The 19360-nt window shown below is 46.9% G+C and overlaps 1 protein-coding gene across 1 annotated transcript in view; it reads right to left on the reverse strand.

Annotated features, from left to right (window-relative positions):
• The window catches only part of LOC138744810 (apical endosomal glycoprotein-like), an 88863-nt gene that overhangs the window by 40282 nt on the left and 29221 nt on the right, over positions 1-19360 (reverse strand). Inside the window, exons 4-8 of the mRNA XM_069901911.1 lie at positions 13378-13518; positions 11718-11849; positions 10812-10939; positions 3861-4089; positions 1340-1474 (exon numbers count right to left, since the gene is read on the reverse strand). Of these exons, the coding sequence (XP_069758012.1) occupies positions 1340-1474; positions 3861-4089; positions 10812-10939; positions 11718-11849; positions 13378-13518 (765 nt within the window). The remainder of the gene's footprint in view (positions 1-1339; positions 1475-3860; positions 4090-10811; positions 10940-11717; positions 11850-13377; positions 13519-19360) is intronic.

Below are 19360 nucleotides of genomic sequence, written 5' to 3' on the forward strand. Positions count from 1 at the left end.
AATTGAGCAGAAAAATAAATTGAGCAGAGGACACAGAGGGTCTGCAGAGTGATATAAATACGTTAAGTGAGTGGGCAAGGGTCTGGCAAATGGAGTACAATGTTGGTAAATGTGAGGTCATCCATATTGGATGGTAAAATAGATCAGATTATTATTTAAATGGAAAAAGATTGCAGCATGCTCTTACGCAGAGGGACTTGGAAGTGGTTGTGCATGAACTACATAAGGTTGATTTGCAGGTAAAACAGGTAATAAAGAATGTTGGCCTTCATTGATGGAGGGATGGAATTTAAGAACAGGGAAGTTCTGCTGTAACTGTACTAGGTACTGGTGAGGCCACATCTAGAGTACTGCATGCAGTTCTGGTCTCCTTACTTGAGGAAGGATGTACTGGCTTTGTAGGTGGTTCAGAGGATGTTCACCAGGTTGATTCCAGAGATGAGGGGGTTAGCCTATGAAGAGAGATTGAATCGCCTGGGACTGTACTCCCTGGAATTCATAAGAATGAGGAACTTATAGAAATATATAAAACTGTGAAAAGGATATATAAGATAAAGGTAGTATAGCTTTTCCACTGGTTGGTGAGAATAGAACAAGGGGACAAGCCGCAAGAATTGGGGGAGTATAGGATGGAGAAGAGGAGGACCTGCTTCTCCCAGAGAGTAGTGAATCTGTGGAATTTTCTGCCCCACGAAGCAGTTGAAACTGCTTCATTATATATATTTAAGAAAGAATTAGATAGAGTTTTGCATAGCAGAGGAATTAAGTGTATGGGGAGAAAGCAGGTTGGTAGATCTAAATCCATGGCCAGATCAGCCAAGATCTTAAGATGGAGTAGGCTCAACACGCCAGATGGCCGAATCTTGCTTCTGTTTCTGAAGTTCACACACACACAATCTGTGTTCCTATCCCACTCCCAATGCTTTCACTTTAGGCAAACACACTACCCCCTCTCATACATCCCCCCAAACACTCCATCACCCACACTTTTCCCTACACCCACCCTCAGAATGAGCTGAGCAGACAGAAAATTCTGCATCTCTCTGGGAGTCTCCTTGACCCATGAAGTGGGTCAACAGGCTGATCTGACTACATTCCTTAGTTGCTCAATCCACAGTTGATTTTCCCCACCATGGGGTGGATGGTTCTGGTCCAGGATGTGAATGCTGCACTGGTTATGATGGGTCCTCAGTGACAAATCTCAGGGGTCTTCCACCACTTGTGACAAAACCTAACCATGGGTCATATGACAAAAAATACAGGGAACCATGAGCAGTGGGTGGCCTGAGCTGGGCTGGAGAGACACAGTGTGATCAGGGACAGAGCACAATGCTGTTACCTGAATTCTCAACATTTGCCTGGACCCAGAAATACAGGCAGGCGATGTCCCGTGGAGGTTGGGATGCTGATACCAGCTGCATGGCCTGGCCTCTTGCGAGTGTTCTCTGACTGGTATTAGCCAGCATATAGTATCCTGCAATTACAGAACCAAAGGCTTTTATCAGTTTTCGAGACTACCAGGTCAGAGGCCAGAGGACAGAGGCTGGGACCCTGGACTGAGTGACTCTCCTCCTGACTCCCCACGCCTATCTTGCCATTAACCAAGCACGACCTGACTGTGAAGGAACCCTCTTCATCTAACTGGGTGAATGCATCTCCAGGAACTCTTGATGCTTCCCAGAATCCACGTAGGCTGTGGGCTGCTGGCAACTGCAATCAAGGGACTCGCACCAGGCTGCAGACTGCTGGAGATATGCTGGAGACTGGCTGAAGGGGTACCAGGTGTTGGAAATGTGATGAAGTCTTCCTGAATGTGTTGGAGGTTTGGATCTGGACCTCAAGTGCCAATAGTTTGGACCGAAGTCTGTGTGGCTGCAGAGGGAGTGGGTGCGCTGGAGGCAGTGTTCCCTCTAAGCTATGCGCACGCACAAACGGACTGTGAGCGTGTGCACAAAGGAAATCAATGTGCACACGATTGTGCATGCACTCACAAGCACAGCTTAAAGGGAACACTGGCTGGAGTGAAGCAACAGACACTCAGGGACTCTGAAAGGACTCTCTTTTGTTTCTCTTTTTCTGACTGTAAGGGGCGCTGGGCAATTTCTGCTGAGGGCAAATCTTTGCCTGCCTTATGGCAGACTAAAGGTTATTTCTGTAATATTACACCTGTTTTATTATATGACAATAAAAGAATCTTGATAAAGCAGCCTCCACACTAACCGTTGTCAGAACAGTGACCTCAGTGTATGCCAAATACAAAGTTCACTGCAGTTATCCTGTTAACCACTCTGATAGCACCTCCCAAACCACTGTCTTTAACACCAAAGAAAGACAAGGGGCGAAGAGACAGGAAACACCATCCATATATGGAAATACATTTCAGGCCCATTTCACGGTTATGTGGAAATGCTGTGTGTCCCAGTGGGGGAACTGTGTTTGTCCCAGTTGGGGAACAGTGTTTGTCCCAGAGGGGGAAAAGTGTGTGTCCAAGAGGGGCAACAGTGTGTGTCCCAGTGGGAGAACAGTGTGTGTCCTAGTGGAGGAATGATGCGTAACCCAATGCAGGGACAGTGTGTGCCCCAGTGGGGGAAAAGTGTGACCCAGTGGGGGAACAGTGAGTGTCCCAGTGGGGGAATAGTGTGTGTCCTGGTGGAGGAATGATGCGTAACCCAATGCAGGGACAGTGTGTGCCCCAGTGGGGGAAAAGTGTGTCCTAGTGGGGGAAAAGTGTGACCCAGTGGGGGAACAGTGAGTGTCCCAGTGGGGGAATAGTGTGTGTCCTGGTGGAGGAATGATGCGTAACCCAATGCAGGGACAGTGTGTGCCCCAGTGGGGGAACAGTGTATGTCCTAGTGGGGGAACAGTGTATGTCCTAGTGGAGGAATGATGCGTAACCCAATGCAGGGACAGTGTGTGCCCCAGTGGGGGAAAAGTGTGTCCTAGTGGGGGAAAAGTGTGACCCAGTGGGGGAACAGTGAGTGTCCCAGTGGGGGAATAATGTGTGTCCTGGTGGAGAACAGACTCTATCATAGGTACATCACATCATAGGCAAAGCCCTCCCCAGAGAACATTTACAGGAAACACTGCTGTCGGAGAGTAGCAGCAATCATCAAAGACCCTCACCACCCAGCACACACTCTTTTCTCGCTGCTACCATCATGAGAGAGGTATCGGTGCCACAAGACTTGCACCACCAGGTTCAGGAACCGCTGCCACCCCTCCACCATCACACTCCTTAACAAGAAACTCAATCAGAGACCCATTTAAGGACTCTTACTTGTGCACTTTATTGATTTTCCCTTTATGTTCTCTCTGTTTTGCAGTCAGTTTGTTTACATTCATTATCTGTTTACAGTTCTTTGTGTAATGTGCGTCGAAAGAACCAAAGACTTGTTGATCCAAACCAAGGCTTTTATTAACTAAAAGACTGGAGCATATCACAAGTAGGTCGACCAGTCCAGAATGACCTGGTCTGGCTAGGAGCAATCCTTTAAGACCTGCCAGTAGGTGTGGCTACACTGTCAGCCAATCACAGTCATCCTACACTACCATCTGTACATATGTACATATACACATTGGTGATAGAATCTGTACTATCACAGTTTGTTTATATGTTTTACGCTCTCTACAGTTTATTTTTTTGCACTATCAATTAGTGGTAATTCTGCCGCACCCGCAGGAAAAAGAATCTTAGGGTTTTATGTATGTACTCTAACAATAAGTCTGAATCTGGAATCTGGATCCCACTCTCTCACTGTATGAGGACAGCGTGTACCTAGGGTGTGAAGGTGAGTATATCTTGGCATCATTTCAGATTGTGAAGAGCAGGGCGCTGAGAAATGTAGACTTCGTGCTGTTACCTTGCCATGTCTCCTTGGTGTTGTCCATGGCCGGCTTGCTAATATTGCTAATATTTTCACTGAAGTAGCCCTGCTCTCGCTGCCATGTCTGTAAACCTGTTGAGGTGAACTCACAGGCATTGGCTTCAAAGTTGCACATCCGCTGAGGCTCACAGGCCCCTCCCACAACACTGATGTCGTCGATGGCAATATCTCCATCTCCCAGAGTCTGTCTTCCTTCAAATATTAGCTGCAAAACAAAAAATGTCAACTCAGCATGAAGCATGGATGGTGGGTCAGCATTGATGGTGCATCACCATCGATGGCGGGTCAGCATTGATGGCACGTCAGCATTAATGTGGGTTAGCATTGATGGTGCGTCAGAATTGATGGTGCATCAGAATTGATGATGGGTCAGCATTGATGGGGGGGTCAGCATTGATGGCAGGTCATCCTGATCCCTGATACCACTCCCTACACCTTGTCCCCTGATCCCACTCCCTACATCCTGTTCCCTGATCCCATTCCCTACTTCCTGTTCCCTGATCTCACTCCCTACATCCTGATCCCTGATCCCTCTCCCTACATCTGTTCCCTGATCCTTCTCCCTACACCCTGTTCCCTGATCTCACTCCCTTCATCCTGATCCCATTCCCTACATCCTGTCCCCTGATCCCACTCCCTACATCTTGTCCCCGATTCCATTCCCTACATCCTGTTCCCTGATCCCACTCTCAACATTCTGTTCCGATCCCACTCCCTACATCCTGTCTCCTGATCCCACTCCCTACATCCTGTTCCCTGATCTCACTCCCTACATCCTGATCTCTGATCCCTCTCCCTACATCTGTTCCCTGATCCTTCTCCCTACACCCTCTTCCCTGATCTCACTCCCTTCATCCTGATTCCATTCCCTACATCCTGTTCCCTGATCTCACTCCCTATATCCTGATCCCTCTCCCTACACCTTGTTCCCTGATCCCACACCCTACATCCTGTTCCCTGTTCCCACTCCCTACACCCTGTTCCCTGATCCTAGTCCCTACATCTGTTTCCTGATCCCACACCCTACATCCTGTTCCCTGATCCCACTCCCTACACCCTGATCCTTGATCAACTCTCTACATCCTAAACCCTGTTGCCAGAACCAATTCCCTACACCCTGTTCCCTAAACTCTCCCCACTCACTGAACTCTGCTCCATGAACCCCCTCCCTACAACTTGAACCCCCTTCCTGTACTCTGATTCCTTCTTCTTGACCCTACTCCCTACAGCCTTAACATTATCCATACAGTGAATTCTGGACCATGAACCCCCTCCCTGCACCCTGATCCCTCTGCTCCCTTAACCCTCCATTCACCTGAACCCCCTCCCTGCACCCCAATCATCCTCCTTGCACCCCAAACCCCCTCTCTGCACCCTGAACATCCTCTCTGCACCCTGAGCACCCTCTCCACACCCTGAACCCCCTCCCTGCACCTCAAACATCCTCCCTGCACCCCAAACATTCTCTGCACCCCGAACCCCCTCCCTGCAGCCTGAACATCCTCTCTGCATCCTGAGCACCCTCTCCACACCCTGAACCTTCTCCCTGCACCCTGAACATCCTCTCTGCACCCTGAACATCCTCCCTGTACCTTGAACCCTCTCCCTGTACCCTGAACCCCCTTCCTGTACCCTGAACCCCTCCTTGCACCCTGAACCCCCTCCTTGCACCCTGAACATCCTCCTTGCACCCTGAACACCCTCCTTGCACCCTTAACACCCTCCCTACACCCTGAACACCCTCCTTGCACCCTGAACACCCTCCTTGCACCCTGAACACCCTCTCTACAACCTGAACCTCTGTGGTGGTACATCACTGGCCTACTGCAGGGTGTAACCTCTGTACTTGCAGGGGACAGGACAACACCTGGCCGGCAGTCAATCTGTCGGCCTGAATGGATCAAGCCCTACCCGGTCAGGTGTCAATCACCCTCTGGGATATAAGCCTGCGCCGGCCTCCCGAGGCCTCACACAGAGTTGCTGCAGCCACAGCCAGCCTGGATCTGTGGAAGACATTGTGGATTAAAGCCTGTTGTACAGTCTTTATCTTGTGTGTGTCTGATTCTGTCTAACAGTGCACCACAACCCCCTCTCTTCACCCTGAACCCCCTTCCTGTACCCTGAATTCTGCTCCCTGACACCACTCCTTGCCACCACTCCCTGCCTCCTGTTCACTGTTCATTGCTCAGCACCCTGTTCTGGCTCCTGGTTCCACTGTTTCCCACTTCCCACCATGTTTCCCAACTTGGCTGCCTTACTTTCCAAGTGTCTTCCTTCAATAATTCTGCTGCCTCCATTTCCAGTTCCTGTTCATCCCCAAGTTCAATCAGATGAGGTGCTAATTTTGCTATTTCTCCTTGTCTTCTCCTATAGTGTCACTCATCCCAGACCTACTGTAGGAGTTACTCACGGCAGTGTCATGGGTCCAGCCACCTCCACTTTCCATCCTGAGTCCCCAACATTCAATAGTCATTATTGACTAGAAACACATAAACACTGTGGCCACAAGAGCAGCTCAAAGGCAGGGTATTCCGGTAGATGACTCACATCCTGACAAAGCTTTTCCCATCTCCAAGGTACATGTATGGAGTGCGGTGAAGTACCTGCTTCTTGCCTGGATGAGTGCAGCTCCCAGAACTCACAAGAATCTCGATACCATCCAGGACAAAGGTAAAATACAAAAGTCTGCAGATGCTGTGAATGTAGTAAAAACATGCCAATTTGCTGAAGAAACTCAGCCAGTTTTTCAGTGTCCATAAAAGGCATAGATATATTGCCGATGTTTCGGGCCTAATCCTTTCTTCCTGAGCTCCTGGGACCTACGTCGCCTCTGAGCCTCCATCACAAACTCCCACTTTGACTCTGGTAGCACGCAGGCATCTCTCTCATCACCCTCTGACTTTCCCAACCCTCCCCTCTCTTCCTTGGATCCTTCCTACCCTCCACACCATCCTCCTCCCCTCCCGACACCCTCCACTCCATTGAACCTCCCCCTAACCCCTGCCTGGTCTTTGCCATTCCCTCTGACCTACACCTCTCTGGGACTGAACGCTCTGTCCTCGGTACAGGCCACAACTCTCGCCATGATGCAAATTCATCTTCTGTTAGCTCTGTCTCCATGTCTACTTCCACAACCACAATTCTCCACTCTCCTCTACAGATCCCTTTTCCCACTTTAAACTTCCTTCCTCCTCCTTGAAATCTTGTTCCAGACTGGTGCCTGCTCTGAACTTTTATTTGTCCAACTGCTGCCGTGACATCAACCATAAGGAGGAAGGACTAAGGCCTGAAACATCTGCAATATATCTTTGTCTTTCTTGGACGCTGAAAGACCAGCTGAGTTCCTCCAACATTTCCGTTTGTTTTTACCATCCAGGACAAGCAGCCGGGCACTGTACCAACATCTCCCCAAAAGATTCAGTCTCTCCATCTCTGATGCCCAGAACTCCCGCAGCACTCCCCAAATGCAGCACTTCACAAGGGCAGCAGAGCCAAGGGAACACCACCATGCTGCACATCATCTCTGGTTCTACATCCTGGAACTTACCCCCCAACAGCACCAGTAGTTTTAGATGAAACACCAGGGCATAAAAGGTAATAGGTTGAGTGATTGAAAATGGGTTAAGTATAAGTGGGTAGAGAAACACAAAAAGCTGCAAATGCTGGAATCTTGAGCAAACAAAGAATCACTGGAGGAACTCAGCAGCTCAATCAGCCTCCTTGGGTCAGTCAATATTTCTGGAATGTGCCATTTATCAAGACTAAGATAGAATAGGTGAAATTACATACATAAAGGGGAAAGGAGCTGGGGAAGCAGCCCAGGGGTGGGTGAACATAGGAACATAGGAAGTAGGAACAGGAGTAGGCCAAAAATGGCCATCAAGCATGCTCTGCCATTTATTACGATCATGGCTGATCTAATTTATGACCTAACTCCACCTACTTGCCTTCTCCCCATATCCCCTAATTCCTCTATCATGTAAAAATGTATCTAACCGAATTTTAAATATGTTTAATGAGGCAGCCTCAACCACTTCCCTGGTTAGAGAATTCCAAACATTCACTACTCTCTGGGAAAAACTATTTTTCCTCATCTCTCTCCTAAATCTACTCCCCCGAACCTTGAGACTGTGTCCTCTCATTTTAGTTTCCCCGGCCAGCTCAAAAAAACCTTCCTACATCTATCCTATCCATACCCTTCATAATCCTATATGTTTCTATAAGATCTCCTCTCATTCTTCTGAACTCGAGCGAATACAATCCTAGACGATTTAATCTTTCATCATAAGTCAACCCCTTCATCCCAGGGATCAACCTAGTAAACCTCCTCTGGACCGTCTCCAAAGCCAGTATATCCTTCCTCAAATATGGAGACCAGAACTGGACACAGTACTCCAGGTGTGGTCTCACCAGTACCTTATACAGTTGCAACATTACCTCCCTACTCCTGAATTCAATTCCTCTAGTGATGAAGGCCAACATTCCATTTGCCTTCTTAATAACCTGCTGCACCTGCAACCTAACTTTTTGTGATTCATGCACAAGCACTCCCAAGTCCCTCTGCACAACAGCATGCTGTAGTTTTTCACCCTTTAAATAATATTCAGCTCTTTTATTTTTCTTGCCAAAGTGGATAACCTCACACTTACTAACATTTTACTCCATCTGCCAGACCTTTGCCCACTCATCCAGCTTAACTATATCCCTCTGTAGACTCTCCACATCCTCATTACAATTTGCTCTTCCACTCAATTTAGTGTCATCTGCAAACTTGGCTACACCACATTTTGTCCCCTCCTCCAAGTCATCAATGTAAATGATGAACAGTTGTGGGCCTAACACTGACCCCTGCGGCACCCCACTTACCACTCTTTGCCAACCAGAAAAACTCCCATTTATCCCGACTCTCTGCCTCCTGTCAAACACCAATTTTCAATCCAGGCCAAAATACTTCCCCGGACTCCACTTTCCTGTAACTTACTGATAAGTCTCTTGTGCGGCACCTTATCAAAGGCTTTCTGGAAATCCAAATATACAACATCAACCTGTTCCCCTCTATCCACCGCACCCATTATATCCTCAAAAAATCCTAACAAGTTTGTCAAACAAGATCTTCCCTTTCGAAAACCATGCTGCGTCTGCCTGATTGAACCCTTACGTTCCAAAAGTTTCACTATTTCATCTTTAATGACAGCTTCAAGCATTTTTCCAACTACAGACGTCAAGCTAATTGGCCGATAATTTCCAGTCTTCTGCCTACATCCCTTCTTAAAAAATGGCGTGACATTTGCTGTCTTCCAGTCTGCCGGGACCTGCCCAGAATCCAAGGAATTTTGGTATATGACCACCAATGCATCAACTATAACTTCTGCCATTTCCTTCAGAACCTTTGGATGCATATCATCAGGACCAGGTGATTTGTCTGGCTTTAGTCCCATTAGTTTCTCCATCACTACTTCCTTTGTAACAACTATTTTATCAAGGCCCTCCCCAACATTCGCATCCTTAACTCCGCACTTGGGCATGCTGAACGTGTCTTCCACCGTGAAGACTGGCAGAAAATATTTGTTTAATGCACAGGTGTGGGAGAAATCATTCCCCACCGCCTTCCCAATGGTTTCTCCTTCTACCTGTCTCTCCACCTTCCATACCTTCTGTCCTATAATTTGAATGTTGACTAAGCAACTCTACTCATGGATGCAGTCTGCCCTGCTGCATTCCTCCAGCAACTCCATATGCATAAAAACACACCAAAATGCTGGAATATCTCAGCTGGTCTTTTCAGCGTCTTTAGGAAACAAAGATATATTGCCAATATTTTGGGCCTGAGCCCTTCTTCAAGGAATAAGCAGAAATAAGCCAGAAGCAGGAAATCTCAGAAAGTCTCAGACTTCAGACAATGCTGGCTGGGGGAAGTATCCAGACCAACAAAAGGTGCTAATTGGATATGATAATGGATGAAATAAGACCTTTATTGTGTTTGTGCGAAAGGAGATGGAATGGAAAGTCAGAGCTGGGGGAAGGCGATGGTAGAAGAAGGGGAGATGGTGATTTTAACAAAAATCAGAGAAATCAATATTAATGCCATCCGATTGGAGGGCGCCCAGTCAGAAGTTGTTCTTCCAATTTGCAAGTGGTCTCCGTCTGGCAGTGCATGAGACCAGGCACAGACATGTCAGCAAAGGAATGGGATGGAAAATTGAAATGGCCTCCCTTCTTTCCCTGTCACCTTCCCCCAGCTCTGACTCTCCATTTTGTCTACTTACGCACAAATATGATAAATTCTTATCTCGTCCCTTAATCATATTCAATTAACACCTTTTGTTGGTCTGGATTCCTCCCTCAGACATCACTGTCTAAATTCTGAAACTTTCTGAGATTTCCTGTTTCTGGTTTATCCTGCTTATTCCTTGAAGAAGGGCTCAGGCCCAAAATGACGGCAATATATCTTTATCTTTTATAGATACTGAAAAGACCAGCTGAGTCCCCTCAGCATTTCAGAGTGTTTTTACTGCAAGCATCTGAAAACTTTCATGTTCCCCTCTCTTTGAATGCTTAGAATGGGTGAGTAATTGATGACTGGAGAAGATCATTCCAGTGAGATGGACACTGTGACACTATGAGCACAGTGGGGGCACCTACACAGACAGCTTTGCTGCAGTTGTAGAGAGGCATTTAAGAGGAGGTAAATATGTTAAAGATGCCAAATAAACACGTTACTCAACAAATATGGCAAGGACCACACCCCAGGCCAAGTAACCATGTGAAGGAAAGCTGCCAACCCAGCCCAGATTCTTCACATGTGTGGAAAGTGTGGTCTCAGTGCAGCCTGGGTGAAGCTTGAGGACTCTCACTCAGTACCAAAGAGGAAGTGGAATGAGATACATGGGCTCTGGGAGAAAGGTAAGACAGGTTGTCCCTTGTTACCCGGAAGTGTTTCAGCTGTGGAGTGACAGTCTGGAATCCATGCCTCCACTCATTGCCTTGCGTTGCGGTCCTGGTCCACAGGAGCTCTTCTCTCTGGCCTTCTTGCTTCACCTTGAGACTCAGGGAACCTGTGGAGTACCTCAGCTTTATTCACAGACATTTCCCTCCTGTTCAAAAACAGACTACAGAGGGACTGTACCCCAGTGAGGGTCAAGTGTGTGTGGTACAGTACCCTAGTGAGGATCAGTGTGTGTGGGATCAGTACCCAGTGAGGGTCAGTGTGTGTGGGATCTGTACCCCAGTGAGGGTCAGTGTGTGTGGATCAGTACCCAGTGGGGGTCAGTGTGTGTGGGATCTGTACCCCAGTGAGGGTCAGTGTGTGTGGATCAGTACCCAGTGAGGGTCAGTGTGTGTGGGATCTGTACCCCAGTGACAGTCAGTATGTGTGGATCAGTACCCAGTGAGGGTCAGTGTGTGTGTGAGATCAGTAACCTAGTGAGGATCAGTGTGTGTGTGTGAGATCAGTAACCTAGTGAGGATCAGTGTGTGTGTGAGATCAGTAACCTAGTGAGGATCAGTGTGTGTGGGATCAATACCCCAGTGAGGGTCAGTGTGTGTGGGATCTGTACCCCAGTGAGGGTCAGTGTGTGTGCGATCAGTACCCCAGTGAGGGTCAGTGTGTGTGGGATCTGTATCCCAGTGAGGGTCAGTGTGTGTGTGTGATCAGTACCCCAGTAAGTGTCAGTGTGTGTGGATCTGTACACCTGTGAGGGTCAGTGTGTGTGGGATCTGCACCTCAGGGAGGGCAGTGTGTATGGGATCTGTACCCTGAGCCTCTGTAGAACTGAACCCCACATTTTGATCAAAGAGCAAATACTGAATGGAGATGAATTTGCTGTGACACACCTATCTTAGGACCGTACATGTGGTACCAAAAGGAGAAGCACTGGTTGGAGGCAGTGGCTGTCTGTAGTATGGAGCTGAGCCTTGCAGTAGTCTCATTCCTCGATGATGCAGGGCAAACGCATAAGTAGTAACCTGCAATTAGAGAATGCAACCTTGTGAATGCTGGGTGTGTGTGTTAGTACTGACCCCTTCCAGAAGGCTAAAGGCTTCTGGAAGTGTTGGAGGGCTCTTCTACCTCCTCTCCTGAGGAGGTTTATCAGCTCCTACCCTGAACGCCGCTGACTGCTGTTATCATCCAGCATGTGCTCTGTCTCTGAAGGATGGCTGTACAGAAGGCAGCAGTCATACTTAACAGTTTAAAACTACACCCTGGGCAGGGTTGAGGAGCTGTGGGACAGGTGATGGGGATGAGTGGGTGGATGTGTAGGGTGGGACCTCGTTGGTACTGACACTGGCAAAATGAGGCAAGACATGTCCTGACCTACCAGGGTAGGGTAACAGCACCTGTCCAGACAGATGCTTCCAGACTCATCAACACCATCTGTCCAGACAGATCCTCCCAAAATTGCCAATGATCTGGATTGGAAGAATTCTTATTCCACTTTGATCCTCTTCACCAATTTTTTACTATTTTATTCTTTGATGGTTTCTAAAATTCTGCCAATCCCCTTTATATCTCAAAAAATTTCTATTTCATTCTCAAACCACCCTCTATTTCAATGGTTAAATCAGTTTGTTTGGGCAATCTTCATCAATGTAGGCTTTCCATTGAATTTCATCAAATTTCTGCATATGCTTTACACCTTCAAACCTATCTTTTGGACTCAAACTTCTACTCAGTTTGTCTTTCTGAAATTGACAAAGAAATTCAAGTTCAAGTGTATTGTCACTTGTACCAAAATGAGAGAAGTTGTTTTGCAAGAAAGCATCTCATCCACATTACATCATGTAAGGCATAGTACAACAGTGCAAAGTTACAGAGATTAGATGGTATGGAGAAAAGGCAACATCATTTTACTAATTTGAGGTTCATTCAGGAGTCTGATAACAGCAGGAAAGAAACTGATGGTTCATGATCTCACACTCATGAATCTTCTTCGTGACAAGAGGGATATGGTGATGAAAAGTGTGGCTAGGGTGGGTTGAGTCATGTTGACTGGCTTTCTACGGCAATGTGAGTTATAGATGTTGTTGATGTAGGGAAGTGGGTATGTCCAAATGCCTGAAACCCACACTCTCAACTCTCTGAAGTTTTCTCACAGTCTTGGGCATAGCAGTGGTGTACTCTGACAGGATGCTTTGAACAGTGTATCTGTCGAGGTTGTACAGGGATGCTGGCATTGAGTCAAATTTCCTCAGGCTCCTGAAGAGGTAAACATGCTGGGGTATTTTCTTGGGCATGGCATCAGCATGTGTGGATCAGGACTGGTCATCAAAGATGTTTACACCAAGGTATGCTATATGTAGGCAGTATACTATTGATCATATTATGATCACTCTTCCCAAAGGATGTTCTTGACATGCCTATTACTTCACCATGGTATTTCTGCATTGTGAACAAAGCGATTGGGGAATGATTTGGCCAATGTTAGTTTCAAACCCAGTTGGAAAGCCCCATTACACATTTATAATAGAACACAGGCATGATCCTGAAGTTTACCTCTCTCATTAATGGTATGATCGTATATCGGCCCAAAGTTAGTGATGTTTGGATCTTTCCCACTATCCCGAGTCCACAGAGGACAGAGTGTTCCAATTACTTCCCATTCACAGATATCGACTTCAAAATTGCAAGAGATTGCTGCAAGTAAACAGAAGGAGCTTCAGACAACCCCTCAGTGTACCCAGCCCTGTGTAACCAACCCTCAGTGTACCCACCCCTCAGTGTACTCATCCCTCAGTGTACCCACCCCTCAGTGTACTCACCCCTCAGTGTACTCACCCCTCAGTGTAACCAATCCTCAGTCTACCCACCCCTTAGTGTACCCACCCCTCAGTGTACCCACCCCTCAGTGTACCCACCCCTCAGTGTAACCAACCCCTCAGTATAACCACCCCTCAGTGTAACCACCCCTCAGTGTAACCAATCTCAGTCTACACACCCCTCAGTGTACCCACCCCTCAGTGTATGCACCCCATAGTTTACACACCCCTCAGTGTATCCACCCCTCAGTGAAACCAACCTCAGTATAACCAACCCTCAGTGTACACACTCCTCAGTGTACCCACCCCTCAGTGTACACATCCCTCAGTGTACCCACCCCTCAGTGTACTCACCCCTCAATGTACTCACCCTTCAGTGTACTCACCCCTCAGTGTACTCACCCCTCAGTGTAACCAATCCTCAGTTTACCCACCCCTTAGTGTACCCACCCCTCAGTGTACCCACCCCTCAGTGTACCCACCCCTCAGTGTAACCAACCCCTCAGTATAACCAACCCTCAGTGTAACCACCCCTCAGTTTAACCACCCCTCAGTGTAACCAATCTCAGTCTACACACCCCTCAGTGTACCCACCCCTCAGTGTATGCACACCCTAGTTTACACACCCCTCAGTGTATCCACCCCTCAGTGAAACCAACCTCAGTATAACCAACCCTCAGTGTACACACTCCTCAGTGTACCCACCCCTCAGTGTATGCATCCATCAGTGTAACTAACCCTCAGTGTACCCACCCATCAGTGTAACCAACCCTCAGTGTACCCACCCCTCAGTGTACCCACCCCTCAGTGTACCCACCCCTCAGTGTAACCAACCCTCAGTGTAACCAACCCTCAATGAAGATAGGAGCAGGAGTAGGTCATTCGACCCTTCGAGCCTGCTCCACCATTCAACGAGATCATGGCTGATCTTAAAGTTCAGTACCCCGTCCCTGCCTTCTCTCCATAACCTTTAATACCCTTATACTGAAGAAATATATCTAATTCCCTCTTAAATATATTTAATGAACCTGCCTCCACTGCCCTCTGTGGCAATGAATTCCACAGATTCACCACCCTCTTGGTAAAGAAATTCCTCCTCATCTCGGTCCTAAATGGTTTGCCTATTATCCTCAAACCATGGCCCCGGGTTCTGGATTTTCCCATCATTGGAAACATCCCATCTGCATCCATTCTGTCCAGTCCTGCCAGAATTTTCTATGTCTCTATGAGATCCCCTCTCAATCTTCTAAACTCCAGCGAGTACAATCCCAATTTACGCAATCTTTCCTCATAAGTCATTCCTGCCATTCCAGGTATCAGCCTGGTGAATGCCCTCTGCACTCCCTCCATTGCAAGAACATCCTTCCTTTTGGTAAGGTGACCAAAACTGCACACGATACTCCAGGTGTGGTCTCACCAAGGCCCTGTACAGCTGCAGTAAGGTATTCTTGTTCCTATACTCAAACCCTCTTGATATGAAGGCCAACATACCATTTGCCTTTTTAACCGCCTGCTGTACCTGCATGCTCGCCTTCAGAGACTGGTGTACAAGTACCCCTAGGTCTCTCTGCACTTCCCCATCTCTTAATCTATTGCCATTCAAATAGGCCTCCGGTTTGTATTACCAAAGTGTATAACCTCACATTTATCCACATTGTAGTGCATTTGCCATGTATCTGCCCAGTCCCTCAATTTATCCAAATCACACTGGAGTTTCCTGACCCCCTCTTCCGTGCACACAACCCCTCCTAGCTTAGTGTCATCTGCAAATTTGGAGATATTACATCCAATCCCCTCATCCAGATCATTAATGTAAATTGTGAACAGCTGGGGTCCCAGTACAAATCCCTGTGGCACCCCACTGGTCACCGCATGCCACTCAGAAAATGAGCCATTTATCCCAACTCTCTGTCTTCTACCTGCCAGCCAGTTCTCAATCCACATCAATACTTTTCCCCCAGCCAGCCAGTTCTCAATCCACATCAATACTTTGCCCCCAATCCCATGAGCCTTGATTTTGTAAGCCAGTCGTTTATGCAGGACCTTATCGAAGGCCTTTTGGAAGTCCAGTACACTACATCCACTGGCTCTCCCCCATCTATTTTACTTTCACCATCTCAAAGAATTCCAATAAATTTGTCAAGCCCGATTTACCTTTTGTAAATCCATGTTGACTCTGTCCGATCCCTTCTCTGCTAGTCATATGCTCCGCTATTACATCCTTAATAATGGATTCCATCATTTTGCCCACTACTGATGTAAGGCTCACCGGCCTATAATTCCCTGCTTTTTCTCTACCCCCCTTTTTAAATAGTGGGGTAACATTAGCTACCCTCCAGTCCATGGGTACTGATCCTGAGTCTATTGAGTTCTGGAAAATAATTCTTAAAGCATCTGCTATCTGAATGGCCACTTCCTTAAGTACCCGAGGATGTAGATGATCAGGCCCTTGGGATTTATCTGCCTTCAATCCCATCAATTTCCCCAAGACCATGTCCTTAGAGATACTGATTTCTTTCAGTTCCTCCCTTGCATTAGTCTCTATGTTTCCCAACATCCTTGGGAGGTTATTTGTATCCTCTCTTGTAAAAACAGAACTAAAGTAAGAATTTAATTGGTCTGCCATTTGCTTATTCCCCATTATATATTCCCCTGATTCCGACTGCAAAGGACCTACTCTGGATTTCACCAATCTTTTCCTCTTGACATATTTATAAAAGCTTTTGCAGTCGGTTTTTATGTTTGCCGCAAGCTTACTTTTGTAATTTATTTTTGCTCTCTTGATTAATCCCTTTGTCCTCCTTTGCTGCATCTTGAACTGCTCCCAGTCTTTGGTTGCGATACTTTTTTTGGGCCAATTGATATGCTCTCTCTTTGGACCCAATGCTGTCTCTAATTTCCCTTGTTATCCATGGTTGAGTCACCTTTTTTGGTTTATTTTTATGCCAAACCGGTATAAACGATTTTTGCAATTTCTCCATTAGATCTGTGAATGCTTTCCATTGTCTATCCACAATCAACTCCCCCATAAACACCACCCAATCAATCTTACTCAACTCCCATCTCATACCATCATAATTCCCTTTATTTAAATTCAGGACCTTAGTCTCGGTTTTAATTTCATCACTCTCCATGTCGAGTGAGAATTCGATCATATTGTGATCGCTCCTACCCAAAGGCACCCCTCAGCATACACACCCCTGTGTATCCACTCCTGAGTGTAGCCATCCCTGAGTGTACCCACCCCTCAGGGTAACGAACCCTCAGGGTAACAACCCTCAGTGTAACCAACCCTCAGTGGACACACCCATTAGTGTACCAACTCCTGTGTATTGATCCCTCAGTGTAGGCACCCCTCAGCGTACACACCCCTGTATATCCATCCCTTAATGTTCAGTGTACCCATCCCTCAATATAATGACCCCTCAGTAAAATGACCCCTCAGTGCACCCAACCCTCAGTGTAACGACCCCTCAGTGAACCCAACCCTGTGTATCCACCCCTCAGTGTATTAACCCCTCAGTTTATTAATCCCTCCTCAGTGTACCAACCCTTCAGTGTTTTAACCCCTCAATGTACCCACCCCTCAGTGTACCTGCCCCTCAGTGTATCCACCCCTCAGTCTACCCATCCTTCAGTCTACCCACCCTTCAGTGTACCCACTCTCTAATATACCCACTCTTCACTATACCTACTCAGTGTACCCACTCAGTGTACCAACCCCTCAGTGTACCCACCCCTCAGTGTATCCACAGGATAGGGTTCCTCTGTCTCCTCTACACCTGACAAGGCCATCCCACCCTTAAGTGAAAAGCTTCATCCCAGCCAACAACTTGTTCAATCTTCTCTGCACCTTCTCCAGTTGAACCACATCCTTCCTGCAGTGTAGTGACTCGAACTGCTCACGATACTCTAGGTGCAGCCCAAGCAAAGTTCTATAAACCTCTAATATTGTCCAACTCCTCTCCCCATTCCAGTAATTGTAGCAGGAGAGTGTTGGCTGGCACTGTGTGGCCTCTCAGAATGTCTGGGTGCTCATTCATAGAGGGAGCTTTAACCAAAACTCCTTTCTCACAGGTGATGGTTCAACCAGCAAGGCCAATTTTAGTGTAATATTAACCTCAATAATTTCAGCAGAACATTTTGTCCTTTGCTTTGCACTTTTTAGATATGAAAATTATCTGCGATAATCTTTTGCTTGCTTGTTAACTTTCCAATTAATGTCCACACTATTTATCTTACTGCTTAGTGTCACTCCCTGTTCCTAACCTTAGCCCACACCATCTCCTTACCACACTATATCATAGAGACTGACTGCAAACTGGGAGACCACTTCATTGAGCACCTGGGCTTTGTCTGCTTCAATAGTGTGGATCTCCCAGTGACCAGCCATTTTATTCTCCACCCCATTCCCTTGCTAACATGTCTGTCCATGGTCTCATGCACTGCCAGTCTGAGACCACCTGCAAATTGGAGAAACAGCAGCTCATCTTCTATCTGGGCACCCTCCAACCAGATGGCATTCACACTGACTTCTACAGTTTCCCTTTATGAACCCCCCCCATCTTTCTCTTTTATTCCTTTCCTCTAGCTCTGTGTCTCCCCTTTTTCCCTGTCTCCTTTCACAGAGCCAAAAACAACTGTCCTTTTCTCTCTCCTGTCCTCTTATCATAACAAATTTTCACCTTTTGTCTGTACTCCTTCCCCTCCCCTTCTTCCACCAGCATTTTAATTCAGGCACCTGCCTGCTTTTTACTCATTCCTTAAAGAAGGACTCAGGCCCGAATCGTCGGCATTACATCTTTACCTCCCATGGATGCTGCAAGACCTGCTCAGTTCCTCCAGCATTTCTGTATTTTTACTACTGTACTTTACTGCCCAGTTCCCAATTATTCCCCTGCTTCCCAAGTAGTTTGGCCTACATTTTTTTTCCAGTATTAAATCTATGCAGGTTCATTCCACAATGGCCTGAGCCCCTTCTGAAAAGTACACATTTTTACCACCAACCACATTTGTCAATCTGCAGATAGCTGAAACCTCCCATATATGTCTTCATGCTTCTTCCCAAAGCACCTGCAAGACTCTCCATCCAATCAGCATTATCTTAGAGCCTGTAATTCATATCAGGAACTGCACAGTTTCTTTTCCCATTCCTTACATTTATCCGTAATGATTTTACTTTAATGCAACAACTGTTGCACCTTCTATTTAAGATAGTAATTCTTCATTGTTAAATATGTCTGACCATAAGGCATCAACAGGTTATTAAAAGAAAGAGTCAAGTTCAGAGAGTGAGGAACACCTGTTGGTAATTGTGGGTTTCCTTGTACAACTTTACAATCAAGCAATGCTACTCCAGACACACTCTTCTGCAATATCGACAAAATAGCCAGCTACGTTACTAACATTGACCTTAAGCCATCAGCACAATGTGCCTGGTGCTCCTTACAATCAGAGAAAGAGAATCCTTTCAGAGTCACTGGGTGTCTGTGGACTCACCTCCAGCACTCCTGCAGCCTCTCCAGCCACACAGACTTCAATCCAAACCATCAGCAACTGAGCTCCAGGTCCAAATCTCCTTCTTGACTGCATTATTCAAGATTATTAGCTTCGCTGTTAACTGGTAAACTGACCTGGCCCAAGTCTTCATTCCCTTCATGCACTTGCCTTCATCCACCCCAGACTGGGATCAGGCTAATCGGCATTCACTCACCATGTAA

The sequence above is a fragment of the Narcine bancroftii genome, chromosome 1 (assembly GCF_036971445.1).
Source record: "Narcine bancroftii isolate sNarBan1 chromosome 1, sNarBan1.hap1, whole genome shotgun sequence".
Lineage (NCBI taxonomy): Eukaryota > Metazoa > Chordata > Chondrichthyes > Torpediniformes > Narcinidae > Narcine > Narcine bancroftii.